The following is a 15,693-nucleotide window of genomic DNA, read 5'->3' on the forward strand; positions in this document are numbered from 1 at the left end:
AGTTCCCCTTGACAGCCCACCATAGTGAGTCTGAAAAGAACACATCCCCACAGAACAATCCTGGCACCTGTTATAGGTGCACATGGAATACATGACCATCTTCCAAGTTTCTCAGCATAACAACCCATGACCTGGGACACTGCCCATTGCGAGCACTGGGAAAGGAGCCCTGTACCACCCCTACCCCAGATGTCACACAAATCACATCACATTGTGTTTCAGTGCGTGTGTCAGAGGACAGCCTCATCACTGGACAGCTTGGTCTTTAAAGAGGACCTTTTAGAAGAATATTTGGACAGAATGTAAGCAAGCTTAGACAAGAGGGTCGGTTGGTCAAATGGTGCATTTGTAAATGGGGCAGTCTGCAATAATAGCAGACACACAGGGCACTGCAGACTTGGGCTCTGTTTCCTCTCCCACACCTGCTAATTCTGGGATCCTTATCAGGTCACCTACTTTTTCCAGTACCATTTATTTATATGCAAAACGAGGAAAGGACATTTGCTCTTCCCATCTTCCAGGGTTGTTGTAAGCACCACTGAAGCTTATGTGTGTGAACAGACTTACAAAACCAGAGCCAAGCATTATTCACATGAGCCAAAAGGCGGAAGCAACACAAGTGTTCAGTGACAGGAAAACAGGTAAGAAACAATGATACACACACACAGAAGTATTATTCAGCCTTGAAAAGGAAGGTTGTTCTGATACATGGATCAACATTGAAGACCTCACGCTAAGTGAAATAAGCCAGGCATGAAAGCATCAATAGTATATGATCCCACTTATATGACATACCTAGCACAGGTAGAATGGAAGTTGCCAAGGGCTGGTGTGTGGGAGAAGGAAGGAGTGGGGAATAGTTGTTTACCAGTTTCACAAAGATGAGAAATTTCTGGAGACAGATGGATGGTAACTGTTGCACCACAATGAAAACAGACTTACTGCTGCTGAATTGCCCATTAAAAATGGCTAAGATGGTAGATTTTGTTACAAGTTTTGCCATACACAAAGAGTGTTGAGGATTTCTATGATTATTCTTCCCCTTGTTAGGTAACAGCACATTCACCTGGGCCTGTACAGTGCCTGGGCTCACCAGCTCCTGCCCACCAGGCTAGGCATGTGTTGAACTGTGTGACACCCACAGGGCCAGAATACTGATGTGCTATACTCAGGTAGGTACCCAGTGTTAAGTTCTCTGTGGTTCAGAGGGAAAAAAAGAGGATGAATAAATACTGTGTTTTCAACAGAGCAAACTGTGTATGAAGTGTTTTACTATACTGCTCACAACAGTGTAATTCAGATCTTATCCCCACTCCATACATGAGGAAACAGGATCAGGGAGGTTAAGTAATCTGCCAAAGGCCACAAAGTTAACAAATGGCACATGCAGGTTTTGAGCCAAGCCCTTTCTGAGCACAGAACCTAGGCTTGTTCTGTTATTGTTTTGCTAAACTTAGTCCCCAAAGCATGTATTTTTGGCAGATGAGCAGTTTGTCAGCACTCAGGTTTCTTGACTCCACCTGAACCTACTGAACTCTATCATCGGGAAGTTCCGCACACTGAAGTCTCATCACCCAGAAGATGCCTCTGAGCTGAGGCTATTTTGCATAGGATTATGTTAAATTTTAAATTAGAAGATTTCCTCCATTAAAACACAAAACAGAAAAATACTTTGTTGTCAGCCTCTTCTTTTCTTGTTGCTACAAACATGTGCAGAGTTAGCATCAGCTTAATTATTTCTGCATCTATGAAGCTTTGCCTATTTCTCAGAAGTAAAATTTTTTTCTAGCTGTTGGAATCTGTAGTATAACTCTGCATATCAGGGTCAGCAAAAAAAGGTGTCTCTGATATTGTCATTAAATTTTTACTATTCATATTTTCATATTCAGTATTTACCTGTAAGAATTTGCTTATTGTATCCAGTTTACTCAAGGTAGTTATACCTAGGGCCTTTCTTCCATCCCTCTTTCCTCTTGCAGGTGTATAAATTCTGCAGGAACTATTTAAGACACTTGAACAGACCAAGGTCCCTGCATAAAATGGTCAATGCTACTTGATTTCTGCTTTGGCAGTTGAAAAGTCATTAGAAACTGCACTTCACAATTCTGATTAAGAGAGACCCAAGCCACTATTCGTTTGTAAAACATGTCTATCTTCGTGGGCCATGTTTTCCCACCTGTGAGAACAGCTGCATTTATTTACTGGAAAGGTCTAGAAGGCATGGTGACAAACGTCATAGGGGAAAATTCCTCCGATCCCAAATGGCATAGTTCATTGCATCTAAAAGTGGTCTGGCTGTGCATCCTGTCCGGGTGAGTGATGCCCATGAACAATGAGAGGGGAACAGCCACTTCCACTCAGTCCTCCTGCCGATGGGTTAGGAGGCTCCCAATTCTGGGTTGGCTGGAAGTGCAGGGCTTGGCCTTTCTGTGCCCATCACTTGATGCAGAGCTGGTGAGTAGGCTACTCATTTCTGGATACGAGACAAAAGGCCCTGACACGGCCACCAGTGAAAGTAGCCAGAGGAAGGGCTACCACACAGTCAGCGCCATAGCTGTGAGTCACCACACTAGCTTGAGTTCTGAGGATCACAGAAGTTGAGACCTAGAGTCTGACAACCTCATTTACAAGTTAAGGAGTTCTCAGGGTTCAAATACAACCTTGAATCCAGAATCCAGATGCTTAATTGCAAACCAGGTGCTGCTTAAGGGATCCATGAATTAACTTCAAGAGATGGATGACCCTCCCGGTAGCATGTAAAGAAAGGTTATGCTTATGAGCTTTTGCCTAGATAGAGCATTTACAACTTTAGTATTTCCAAAAAAGTCTGTAACCAAAGTGGAAGGACTAATTATCTAAAGTAGCAGTGTGCAAAGACTCCAGGAATTACACTAGACAATTTATCAGACTGCAGGAAGACAATACTAGAATGAATTTAGATGGGTACAGTTCATGCTTCATATCATAGCTCATATTTTAATATGTGAGGACAAAATTAACACACATACACAGAGGCATATGACCCTTTTTAACTATAAAAGTACACTGTCAAGAAGTTTATATACAAGTGTTTCAAAGCAGATGTGGTACATCACTGGCTAGTTGAAACCAGGCTCCTGACATAAGTTTTGAGTTGTGTGGTGTTGAAAAAGAAATGAGAAGATATTTAAGTAATCGGGAAATTATGCTGAAAAATATGAATTTCCAGTTTCTCTTAAATAAATCAGAAAATGAACAAAACTGGGCCTGCTGTACAGTTGCAGGGGACAGTGGATTCCCCCTTGCCTAGTTGGCTACGGTCCCCACTACTCCCCACTGACCCCTGCATTGAGACTGGGTTTCAGTTGCATTTATCAATGTTTCAAAAATGGTGTACTGGCAAATGTTTAACACACAAGTCTGTGGGCAGAAAAGGCTCTCATCTACAGTACTTGGTGATTTCTGTGTGCGAATACTTTCATCATGACCAATTCCAGGCTACCAGTGTGACTTTACTGAACCCAGACATGGAAGTGGAGTGCAGTGTCAGCTCCCGTGAGTTCATATGAGTCAATTCCAGCACACCACTGGATTACTGCCACTTTTCTTCATGTTGGCCATCACTTTACACACCTAACCTTGGCAGACACCTCTGCTTCTTCCCAGTTGTTGAGAGATGACTGTCAAAGGCTTGGTAGGAATACAATCTAGAGGCCAAACAAGCATCAATGTGTTGACGACCGTATTAGCTGATACTTACTTCAGAGTCAGCACCTTGACCAGTATTCTGTTGCCCATATGTTCTTTAGGACATTCTGGTACTGGACGTATTTCCACAGCATCCTCCTATTAGTAATCACATTGCAAATACATCATTAATAAATTTCCATGAAGAATTCCATTTGGAGTTAACCCAGGGAGGGGAAGGCACCTTCCATGGCTCAAGTCCACATGCATTTGCTTTATTTCTAGTAGCAGAACAACACTGTGCCTTTTACAGAGAATTTCTCATCCAACCCCCAAACCTCCAAACTCAGCACCAACTGCAGAAACCCAAACAAAGAGACTGAGGGAGGGAGGAAGGAAGGAAATGCACATTGCTTAGTAATATCCACCAGATGGCATTACAAATTCCTATACCTATTGTTGGCTGTTTTTTCTTTGCCTGCTCTAAATACACACTTGGAATATTTCTCCTGCCAAGGACTTTAGTAAACACGGGGGTTTCAGACTTGAAATCTGAGTCAGAAGAGTTCACCTAAGGCTATTTGCCATCAATCCTTTGATACAGTCTCTTTCTCAGTCCACTGCTCTCCTAAGTAGATGACAGAGATTTGGAGCTGAATTTATGGGATCCACCTTTACATATCCAGCTGGAACTTGCTGAAGTGCTAAGAAAAGGAAAGCTTCATAATGACAAAATTAAGAGCTATACCTGCTTATCTTACCAGACAGACTAAAGACAAAGGAATATGAAAGGAAACTTAACATTTTTAAAAAGATTTATTTATTTATTATTTGAAAGTCAGAGTTATACAGAGAGAGAAGGAGAGGCAGAGTGAGAGAGAGTGAGAGAGAGAGAGAGAGAGAGAGGTCTTCCATCTGCTGGTTCACTCCCCAATTGACTGCAGCAGCCAGAGCTGCACTGATCCGAAGCCAGGAGCCAGGAGATTCCTCCAGGTCTCCCACGTGGGTGCAGGGGCCCAAGGACTCAGGCCATCTTCTACTGCTTTCCTGGGCCATAGAAGAAAGCTGGATCAGAAGTGGAGCAGCCGGGACTTGAACCAGTGCCCATATGGGATGTCAACACTGCAGGCGGTGGCTTTACCCATTATGCCACAGCGCTGGCCCCAGGAACCTTAACATTTACACACAAACTGTGACTATGTCTCATGCATATTCGTGTATGCAAAGATAAACCTGCAAATTCTTGAGCACTTTAAGTCCTACTCTTGAAGCAGGTTGTCCAAACACTACCCAATGGTCTGATGCTCACAAGAGTCCAAAGAACAGGGTCATGTCCAGTGGTCTTCCCCTAGGCCGGAAATGCTGAAAGCTTCCCACCAGATACTCCACAGAGAGCGTAAGACTTTTACACATAGTAGGAAAGTCACTTTCCTGCTCAACTTGTACTCAGTTGGTGGAAACACTGAAGTGGTAAACTCACCGCTACTCTAGTCCTTGTACTTGTAGTTGGCCATCCTGCAGGGGAGGATTGCTGGGTTTCCCAGAGGAGGCCCTGTTCTGATGTCTCCAGTGAGCTCAACTCCCTCAGGGCAAGCTGGAACTTTCAGGGCAATCACAACAAATGTAATGGAAGGGAAGCACCTCTAATTTGAAAATAGCCTCAAGACATATTTTGCAAATACTCTTGTATTTCTTTTTTTTTTTTTCTTTCTTTTTTTTTTACAGGCAGAGTGGATAGAGAGAGAGGCAGAGAGAAAGGTCTTCCTTTTTGCCATTGGTTCACCCTCCAATGGCCGCTGCGGCCGGCGTATCTCGCTGATCCGAAGCTAGGAGCCAGGTGCTTCTCCTGGTCTCCCATAGGGTGCAGGGCCCAAGCACTTGGGCCATCCTCCACTGCCTTCCCGGGCCATAGCAGAGAGCTGGCCTGGAAGAGGGGCAACCAGGATAGAATCCGGTGCCCCAACCGGGACTAGAACCCGGTGTGCCAGCGCCGCAAGGCGGAGGATTAGCCTGTTAAGCCACGGCGCCGGCCAAATACTCTCATATTTCTAAGGCTATTTTTGGGCTGTATTCTAAAATTTTGAATCTCTTTTTAAAGAGCTTTTCATTTGCAAAATTTTAAACAAATACAAAAATAGAGAGAATGAAGTAATGGACCAGTGGCCAGAGTTGTGGCACAGCAGGTTAAGCAGCCATCTGCAGTGCCGGCATCCCATATGGGCACCAGTTCAAGTCCTGGCTGCTCTACTTTTGATCCAGCTCTCTGCTATGGCCTGGGGAAGCAGTGGAAGATGGCCCAAGTGCTTGGGCCCCTGCACCCATGTGGGAATCCTGGAGGAAGCTCCTGGCTTTGGCCCGGCCCAGCCCTGATTGTTGTGGCCATTTGGAGAGTGAACCAGCAGATAGAAGATTCTCTCTCTCTCAGCTTCTGCTTCTGCTTCTGCCTTCTCTGTAACTGTGCATTTCAAATAAATAAATAAATCTTTTAATAAAAGAAGCATGGACCACCACGATTCCATCACCTTCAACAATGGCGACTGACGAGCAAGCTGCTTTCTTCTGCATCCACACTACCACCTCTCCCTACCCGAGACTAGATTCCTTAGAAGCTCCCGGATACCATAAATCTCATCTGTAAACATGGTAGTACAATATTTCTATAAGATGAGGACGTTTAAAAGCATTTAACAGTAATGCTAATATTAGTTGTAAAACATCAACAGTGATTTCTTATTGACAGCAAAAATTTTGTCAGTTTCAAATTTGCTCAAAAGTCTAAAGTCTTTTTTTTTTTTTTACAGTTAGTTTGTTAAATCAGGTTCCAAACAAGGTTTATATATTGCATGTGGATCATGTATTTCCCAAGTCTCGGATAATCTGTAAGACTGTCTGGGACCCTTACAGCTATCTAAAATAGGAACTAATTCCCAAAAAGGCAGAAAGAAGAAATGGAAGCTTTAGTAGATACCTCGTGCTTTCATCTTGCTTGGAAATACATACACATAAGTAAGATGGGGATAAAGGAATGGAAGAGGTAGAGAGAGAAAGGACAAGAGGGATGATGTCTTTCCATCTACTGACCCAACAAGGTCAACTCCACATTTCAAAAATTATTTATTTGTTTATTTCTTTATTTTAAAGTAAGAGAGAGAGAGAGACAAGAGAGAGAGAATGAGCTCCCATCCTCTGCTTCACTCTCCCAATGCCTGCAACAGCCAGGGCTAGGCCAGGCTGAAGCCAGGAACTCCATCCAGGTTTCCCCAGTGGCTGGTATGCACCCATCACCTTCACATTTGCCTACCTGCTAATTCATTATGTGAACCAATAAATGTCACCCCCCACTCTCATTTTTTCTTTTTTTTTTAATTTTAATTTTTATTTTTTTTTAGACAGGCAGAGTGGACAGTGAGAGAGAGAGACAGAGAGAAAGGTCTTCCTTTGCCGTTGGTTCACCCTCCAATGGCCGCCGCGGCTGGCGCGCTGAGGCCTGCGCACCATGCTGATCCGATGGCAGGAGCCAGGTGCTTCTCCTGGTCTCCCATGGGGTGCAGGGCCCAAGCACTTGGGCCATCCTCCTCTGCACTCCCTGGCCACAGCAGAGAGCTGGCCTGGAAGAGGGGCAACCAGGATAGAATCCGGAGCCCTGACCGGGACTAGAACCCGGTGTGCCGGCGCCGCAAGGCGGAGGATTAGCCTGTTGAGCCACGGCGCCGGCCACTCTCATTTTTTCTAACTAGTTTTCACTTCAGCTCTGTCACTTCTAAGCCACAGAGTCCTCAGCCAGCTCTTGTGAGACTTGCAGTACAGTCGCAGCTGTCCTCAGCATCAGTACACAGGATGCCTCGCATTGAATTCCAGTGAATCAGGCAAGAGGTTGTCTCAGGAAGCCTGGTGGTTACATAAGCTTTTGCTTCTGCTGTAAACTTAGTCATAATTTGGATAGCTTAGCTTACTTATTTTCCTCACTGAGAAATTAAGTAATGGTAAAATAATTTCATTAATGTATAGTTTTTAAAAAAACCCAGCATTATGTAATTATTTCAGATGAGGGAGAAATTTACCTTTCTCCCACAGGAGTTTCATGGAAAAGGTACAAATTAAATGCAATTTCTGCTAGGACAGTTTGAAAATACTACTAGAGGGCTGGTGCGGGCGCCTCCAGTGTCTCAGATGCACAGTTTACCAGCAACTGGTACCCTGATTTCCAAGCACTCCTCTCTGTTCAAGCAAAGTAGAATCCGTTAGGACCCCACTTAATCACACTTTTCATCCCTAACTGGAAAAGACCAGAAGACAGAGTTCCTTCGAAAGCAGTCCACAGCTCATTCTGCTACAGTTCAGCGTGGGCACCCTCCATGTCATCCCTCTGGAAGACTGCGAGTCAATGTCTCACTGGACATACTCTCTCCTGCCTGAATGGTCTTCCTCCTATTGGGGTCCACTTTGAGTCTTCTGCTGCATGTTAGAACCTCCATCATGGACTTGAGAGGAAGAGGAAGGCAAGCAAAGGTCAAATGAGTCTGATTTAAGACTTCTTGAGAAGCCTGACAAAGAGCGTTACTGTCATGGATGGAAACTGAGAAGTTAGGTCACCTAATTCTGTAAATCATCATCTTTGGATTTCAGTTACAGGGGTTAATATAGCATGCAATCATCAACAGATAAACAAGCAAACGTGAAATCTGGAGTTAATGGGCAGGGTCCCCATCTGATAATTTACCAACTGAATCTTGAACAAGTAATCTATCCTTTCTGGTTCTTAGTTTCTAAACTGAAGAATTCAGATGATGATATTGCTTACATTATGCATACTTAATAATTTCAAAAATTTCTTACTTAGTTGACAAATGATAACTGTGTCTACTAATGGGATAGCATGTGATGCTTTTTTCTATGTAAACACTAGAAAGATTCCATCAAGCTAATTAACATACCTATCACTTTACCAATTTATCATTTTATATTCTTTTAACAATTTCAAAGCATAAAATACATCATCATTAACTATAATCACCTTACATTCCAATCAATAACTAATACGTATTCCTCCAGTTTAAGACTTTGAACCCATCAATCATTAGTTCCTGCCAACTCCAGTCTTGGGATCCACCTTTCCATTTTCTGTTTCTACAAGATCAACTCTTTCAGATTCCACATATAAGTGAGACATTTGGCTTATTATTTTTTTATTTTATTTTATTTGACAGAAAGAGTTATAGACAGTGAGAGAGAGACAAAGGTCTTCCTTCCATTGGTTCACTCCCCAAATGGCCGCTACGGACAGAGCTGCGCTGATCCGAAGCCAGGAGCCAGGTGCTTCCTCCTGGTCTCCCATGCGGGTACAGGGCCCAAGCACTTGGGCCATCCTCCACTGCCATCCTGGGCCACGGCAGAGAGCTGGACTGGAAGAGGAGCAACCAGGACTAGAACCCGGCGCCCATATGGGATGCCGGCGCCGCAGGCAGAAGATTAACCAAGTGAGCCATGGCACTGGCCCCCACTTGGCTTATTTTTAATCTACCTCAAAAATGATTTGAGTCTACATACAAAACTGGAAATAAAACCAACTCATGAGACAACCCAGGTGTTTAGAAAACAAGGACAAGCAAAGAGAAGAAAGCCGGCGTAAACTCAGGACACCAATCAGGAAGCTGCCACTCCTGGTGGAGAGGAACAGAAATCTGACTCAGTAAAAATTCAAGAGAATGGATGACAGGATGTGTACACGTTATCTTAGTGAAAGCCCCATTCTCCCTTGGCGAAAGGCATCAGAGGGGACAATTCCCCTTGGGCCCTCATGGAGGCAGGGTGCTGGATGGCGAGGCCCTTGTCCTCCACAGGACTCCCACGGCAGATCTGATGGCATACCCCAGGACTGCTGTCCCCTCTATGGTCCTCTCTGCTGACCAGCAGCACACTCAAAGGCAGGACAGCAAACCCGGCTTACAGGGGTAGTGATGTCATAAGGGTGAGAATCAGGCTCCCTGATCATCTTGCCATGTCCAAAGATCAAGTTTCAAATGTTAGAGACATGGAAAGATGGCACATATTTTATACAAAATTTCCCCACAGCCTACTTCTTGCAAGTGGACTTTTAGTGAAATTTGGCCAGCAGAGATAAAGTTTGGTAATTTCTACTGGTAAAACCCCAAAGTGTACATGACCTGACATGCGAAAGCGAAGATCATGAGTCTCAAATAAAGTACTAGCAGCCTAAAGAGACTCCAGGCCTTGAAGAACGGCTCTCTCATCCCAGCCCACCTACCCCAGGAACTGACCAAAGGCTCTGAGCCAGCTTCTTTACATATGGAAGTGGATTAACAAGATCCCAAAGATTATTTGTTTATGTATTTGAAAGGTGAAGTTAGAGAGAAAAAGAGAGAGACAGAGACAGAGAGAGAGAGGTTTTTCATCTGCTGGTTCACTTCCCAAACAGCTGCAACAGCCAGGGCTGGGCCAGACTAAAGCAAGGAACCGGGAGCTTCATCCAAGTCTCCCAAGTAGGTGCAAGGGCCTAAGGAATCGGGTCCTCTTCCACTGATCTCCCATGTGCACCAGCAGGGAGCTGTATCAGAAGTGGAGCAGAGGACGGCGCTGTGGCATAGTGGGTAGAGCTGTTGCCTGCAGTGCCGGCATCCCACATGGGTAGTGGTTCAAGTCCCGGCTGCTCCACTTGTGATCCAGCTCACTGCTATGGCCTGGGAAAGCAGCAGAAGATGGCCCAAGTCCTTGGGCCCCTGCACCTTCGTGGGAGATCTGAAAGAAGCTCCTGGCTCCTGGTTTCAAATTGGCGCAGCTCCGGCCATTGTGGCCATCTGGGGAGTGAACCAGCAGATGGAAGACCTCTCTCTCTCTCTCTGCCTGTGCTTCTCTGTAACTCTGCCTTCCAAATAAATCTTAAAAAAAAAAAAAAAAAAGTGGCGCAGCAAGACTTGAACGAGTTCCCATATGGGATGCTGACACTGCAGGCAACAGCTTTACTCATTAAGCCACAGTGCTGGACCGACCCGAGATCCCAAAGTTTTACAGACTGGGAGTATGCCCATGATTATCTTAGCATGAAACGTTCACAAAGCAGGTCTCTCCAGCTGTACACTGAAACCAGTCAACAAACCACTAAAGAACAACAAGGTTTCAAGAATACACTCCATCGATTAGTTACAAAACATGCCCATGCAGAACTGAATGGCTTGACTCACTGACCAGGGCCGTTGCATGCAGACCCTAAAGATAAGGTGGGTGAACGTGATGTCTAAGGAGTGAGAAAGGAGCTGTTGTTGTGGCAGAGGGGTCAAACTGCTGTGTGCGATGCTGGCATCCCCTCTCAGAGTCAAGGTTCAATCCTGGCTGCTCCACACGTCCCATCCAGCTCCCTACTACTGTGCCTGAGAGGCAGCAAATGATTACTCAAGTGCTTGGGTCCCTGACACCCATGTGGAAGACAAGGATGGAGCTCCTGGCTCCTGGCTTTGGTCCTGGCCCATGCCTGCTTGTTGTGGCCATTCGATTCCAGTAGAAGGAAGATATCCCTCTCTTCCTCTCTCCCTCTCTCTTTCTCTCTCTAATGCTCTGCTTTAAAATAAGCAAATAATCTTGGTTTGAAAAGTGTGATGAGAATCCTAGTTGTTGTTATTAACAGCATCCACCTGGATGATGAACAGTTGGGTCTGCTATGCCATAGGCTTGCCCTGGGGAAAACAATTAGCCCCAGCAATCACACGGTTAATCACCCGGCCATCAGGGACTGCACTACAGTAAGAGTGAACCAAAAAATCTTGCTCGTGTCTCTCTCGTCTCTGAAATCCTCTGGTGCGGACGCCGCTGCACCCACCTCATCCACCGATGGGTAGAGGGCAAAGAGCTCGGCCTGCCGATTGGTCCTCCGGGCCTCCTCGTTCTGCTTCTCGAAGTCCTCGGAGCTCACATGTTGCAAGAGGTTCTCCAGCCGCGCGTCAGGCTGCAGGCTGCGGAGGTCGAAGTCACAGGAAGCGAGGGGGCCTTTTCCAGACACATCACACAGCACGTTTAGGTGGCGGGGGGCTGCCTATGAGAGAAGACAGTGGGTCCCGGGGAGAAAGAGAGCGGCAAAAAATGAGAGGAAACACACATCCAGGGGAAATGAAACCACTCTGCTGAAGAGACATCTGCACTCCCATGTTTACTGCAGCTCTATTTACTGCCTAGAAATGGAAACAACCGAAGTGTCCACCCACTGATGAATGGACAAAGCATGGTACACACATGCAAGGTGATACTACCAGCCATTGAAAAGGAGGAATTCTTGTTGTTTGCAACAACACAGGTGACAGTGGAGGTCATTCTGTTAAGAGGAATAAGCCAGGTGCAGAAAGACAAGCCCTATATGACCTCACTGATATGTGTAATCTAAACAAGTTTCATCTCGGGACTGCCACTGTGGTGCAGTGGGGTAAGCCACCAGTTACAAGGCCAGCATCCCATATCAACGAAGTGCCAGTTCCTGTCCCAGCTGCTCACATCTGATCCAGCAACCTCCTGACGAGTCTGGAAAAGCAGTGGATGATGGACCAAGTTCATGGCCCTGGCTTCCATAGGGGAGACCACGTGGGAGCAGTTCCTGACACCTAGCTTCAACCAGGCCCAGACCTGGTTGTTGCAGCCATTAGGAAAGTGAACCAGCAGATGGAAAATTTTTCTCTGTATCTCTCTATCTCTACCTCTATCTCTATCTCTATCTCTGTCTCTGTCTCTGTCTTTCTTCCCCCCTTCTCTCTCTCCTCCCATCTCTGTCATTCTTCCTTTTGAATAAATAAATAAATCTTTCATTTATTTATTTAAAAAGTTGATCCCATAGTAGCTGAGCGTACAATGGTGGTTACCAGGGGCTTGGGAGAGTAGGGAGAAGGGATATAGCTAAACCAGTCCTGAAGAAAGGCCTGAAAATAGCACTGTGTTCCTGTCGGTGGCAGTCGGCTTGTTCTTCTCCGGGTGTTGGGAGACAAGTCTCTAAGAGACCACACTCATGTCTCACACTCAAGCCAAACAGAGCTGGAATAAGGTGTGACAGAAAGGACTGGGAGCAGAGACTCATCCCAATCCCAACTGCAGAACTCAGTCTTTGTAACTGGAAAAGAAGATGATCTCTGAGGAGCCTTCCAAATGAAGCTTTGTGTAAACCCCAAAGCTAGATGTTCTGTTTCCAAAGACAGGGATGTAGGCGTGAAGAACATTTTCCTACAACACGTGAAGTTAACAGCTACAGAAACAAGCAGAAGCGCACCCCCACACCCACCCCCCCCACACACACACCCACACACACATGAAAGGGAGGGAGGGAGGGAGGGAGGAAGGAAAGGAGGAGGGAGGAAGAAAGACAGCATTTGCTATTCAAGCACGGTCCACTTTTAGCTGCAGTGTGTTTAAAAGAGCTGTCAGGCACAAAGGGGACACTTTATTCCTCTTGGAATGTCTCAGTAATTGGGAACCACATGCCCAACCAAAGACGTGGCAAAGAACCTATAACGTGCAGAGACTATAGCAGAGCAATGACAAACATCTATAAGACTTATGGTGAAATGTTATTCCCAGGGTTCTAACTGGACATACCACACTACAATCTCTCTGTTCTCTATTCTCACGTGTTTTGTGACAGGTATTCACCTCATAGAAAGGTTACTCTACTACATCATAAATTTCACCTAAGCTGAATGTGCTAGTAATAATCAATATTAACACTTTAATTATTAATGCTGCTATTTGTCTTAGAATTTATATAAGTTTGGTGAAAATAAGTTTAGTTTCCAGTTTTGTTTTGTTTTTTTCTTTTTTTTCCAGTTCTTTTTTTTTAAAGGCTATCAAGGAGTGGTCATTTTGCCTCGGAGTGAGGACTCAGGTCAAGACACCCACAGCCCATGTAAGAGCACCTGGATCTGAGTCCAGGTTTTGCTCCTAATTTCAGCTTCCTGCTAACACAGACCCCAGGCAGCAGCAGCTGACGGCTCAAGTAATTGTCCGTGCTACCCACATAGGGAAACCTGGATTGAGTTCCCAGTTCCTGGCCAAACCCCAGCCACTGCAGGAATTTCAGGAATAAACTAGCAGATGGGAGCTTGCTCTCCATCTCTCAAATAAGTAAATAATTTTTAAAAACAAAAAGATGCCAAGGGTGCTTGCCTGCTCTTTCTCTCTATATATGTACGTCAAAAATCTTATTAACTTACACCTTTTAACACAGAAATTTCATCTCTAAGAATTTATCCTCAGGGTACCTAACTGGACAAGGATGTAAGGAGCATCTGCATATAAAAACAAAGTAAGAGAGACAAGCTAAATGCCGCCCCAAAAGAGGAAGCATTAAGAGATTTCAGAACTTTCAGGCAATGCAATGTCATATGGCCATCCAAAAAAAGAATATATATTTATTGGAAGAGAAATATAATCATACTATATTGCTAATATGAAAAATTAAATTATACAACATTATGGATAATATCTAAATTTTATAAAACATAAAAGTACTTCAAAAGGTTCATGGGGAAATGCAAGTAAGAGGTAATGTGCATTTTCTATGACTTTTTTGAAGCTCCCTCATGCATATGTACTGTACAGTATTCTCACTTTATGTATTTATATCAGTTCAGGTGTTCGGCCTCACCATTTCACTCAGGCTAACGGCACCTCCTCGATGAGGACTTGTCCACTCCTTCAAACGCACAGCGTGACTCTCAAACCCAGCCAACTGGCTGACCGGAGTGCTGTCAGCCGCTGCAGAGCGGGTGTCTGCTGTGTGTGCTGGACCTCAGCTGCAGGTTCACCCTGTCAACTCCGCCCTGGGGTGCTGGGCCAGGCATTCAGCAAACTCTGTGCTTGGCCTGCTGCTCTCATTAGGTTCTGCCGACAGGGGGAGCCACAGGGAGCCTGGGAGGCTGCAGGAGGGAGTGGGCACTGGCCCTTTCCTTTCTGCCTCTAGTTCCTGCCACTGGCTCCAGCCCTCAGCCCATCTGACCTCCATGGAGGTCCATTCCTCCCTCAGGAGATCCTCCGAGATTCTGACATAACACCTCTAGCAGCTGGCAGTGCCCCCTTCTCGGAGACAGGAAGCCTTGCTCTGAGGGTCCCCTCTGGGCTTACTGGATTCTGACAACGCCAACCTCTCCTCCTAGCCCAGTGGTCCTTAGGTTGTGGTCCTGAGTCCAGCCAGCAGCAGCACACTTAGAAATGCAAATACAAACTCTGAGGCCCCGCCCCAGGTCTACTGAAGCAGAAACCCTGGCAGGCAGGGCCCAGCCACCTGGTGTGCAGCAGCCCTCTAGGGGATTTTGATGAGGCTGCCATGTGAAAACCGAGGCCCTGGCCCCCAGCCCCAGTGTGCTGCTCTCCGTGCTCTCAACTTTTTCCTTGTGTTTTTTCTCAGCTCTCTACAAACTGTTTAATCAATCCCCTAAAAACTTCTTCTGTTGAAATACCTAGTGTAGCTTCTGACCGACCAACATAAAAAACAATGCAGCTGGCCACTGAGGAAACCGAATGCAGTGGAGATCACCCATGAACAAGGCCTCACAGAGCCAAGCATCCTGGCTTTCCATCCCTCAGCACACCTGCCACACTCAGCTCTGGACTAGAAGGTTGGTTCTTCTGTGCATCTCGCAAAAGACACTTAGCTTGGCTGGTGGGACCTTGTTGTTTGAAAAACATATTATTTAAACATGGTGAGGTGCCTGTGTTATGACACATGAAAATTGAAAGCTATTAGTAGTTTGCATGTCTTAGGCAAGTTTGCACAAATTTTTCTGTTTCATTTTCCTCAATTATAAAATGGGCAGATTGGACTGAAACACTAACTTCAAAAATTCAATTTAGGTAAAATATATATAATACAAAAGTTACCATCTTTAGAGTACATTACAGTAATGTTAAGTACAGTCATGTTTTAGTACAGCCATTAATACTACCCATTTTCACTGTTAGGACTTGCTAGGCCACTGGGACACAAATAGTTAATTCCAAAATGGGGCACAAACAGTCCATCTCAGACCTGACAATTTCACT

The 15,693-nt window shown here is 45.2% G+C and overlaps 1 protein-coding gene across 2 annotated transcripts in view; it reads right to left on the reverse strand.

The window, feature by feature from the left end:
- Positions 1 to 15,693, reverse strand: part of DOCK8 (dedicator of cytokinesis 8) — a 255,396-nt gene that overhangs the window by 145,796 nt on the left and 93,907 nt on the right. For both annotated transcript variants that reach the window (XM_062208372.1, XM_062208373.1), the window contains exons 6-7: positions 11,498 to 11,710; positions 3,740 to 3,825 (exon numbers count right to left, since the gene is read on the reverse strand). In XM_062208372.1, the coding sequence (XP_062064356.1) occupies positions 3,740 to 3,825; positions 11,498 to 11,710 (299 nt within the window). The remainder of the gene's footprint in view (positions 1 to 3,739; positions 3,826 to 11,497; positions 11,711 to 15,693) is intronic.

This window comes from Lepus europaeus, chromosome 12, assembly GCF_033115175.1.
Source record: "Lepus europaeus isolate LE1 chromosome 12, mLepTim1.pri, whole genome shotgun sequence".
In the NCBI taxonomy this organism is placed as follows: Eukaryota; Metazoa; Chordata; class Mammalia; order Lagomorpha; family Leporidae; genus Lepus; species Lepus europaeus.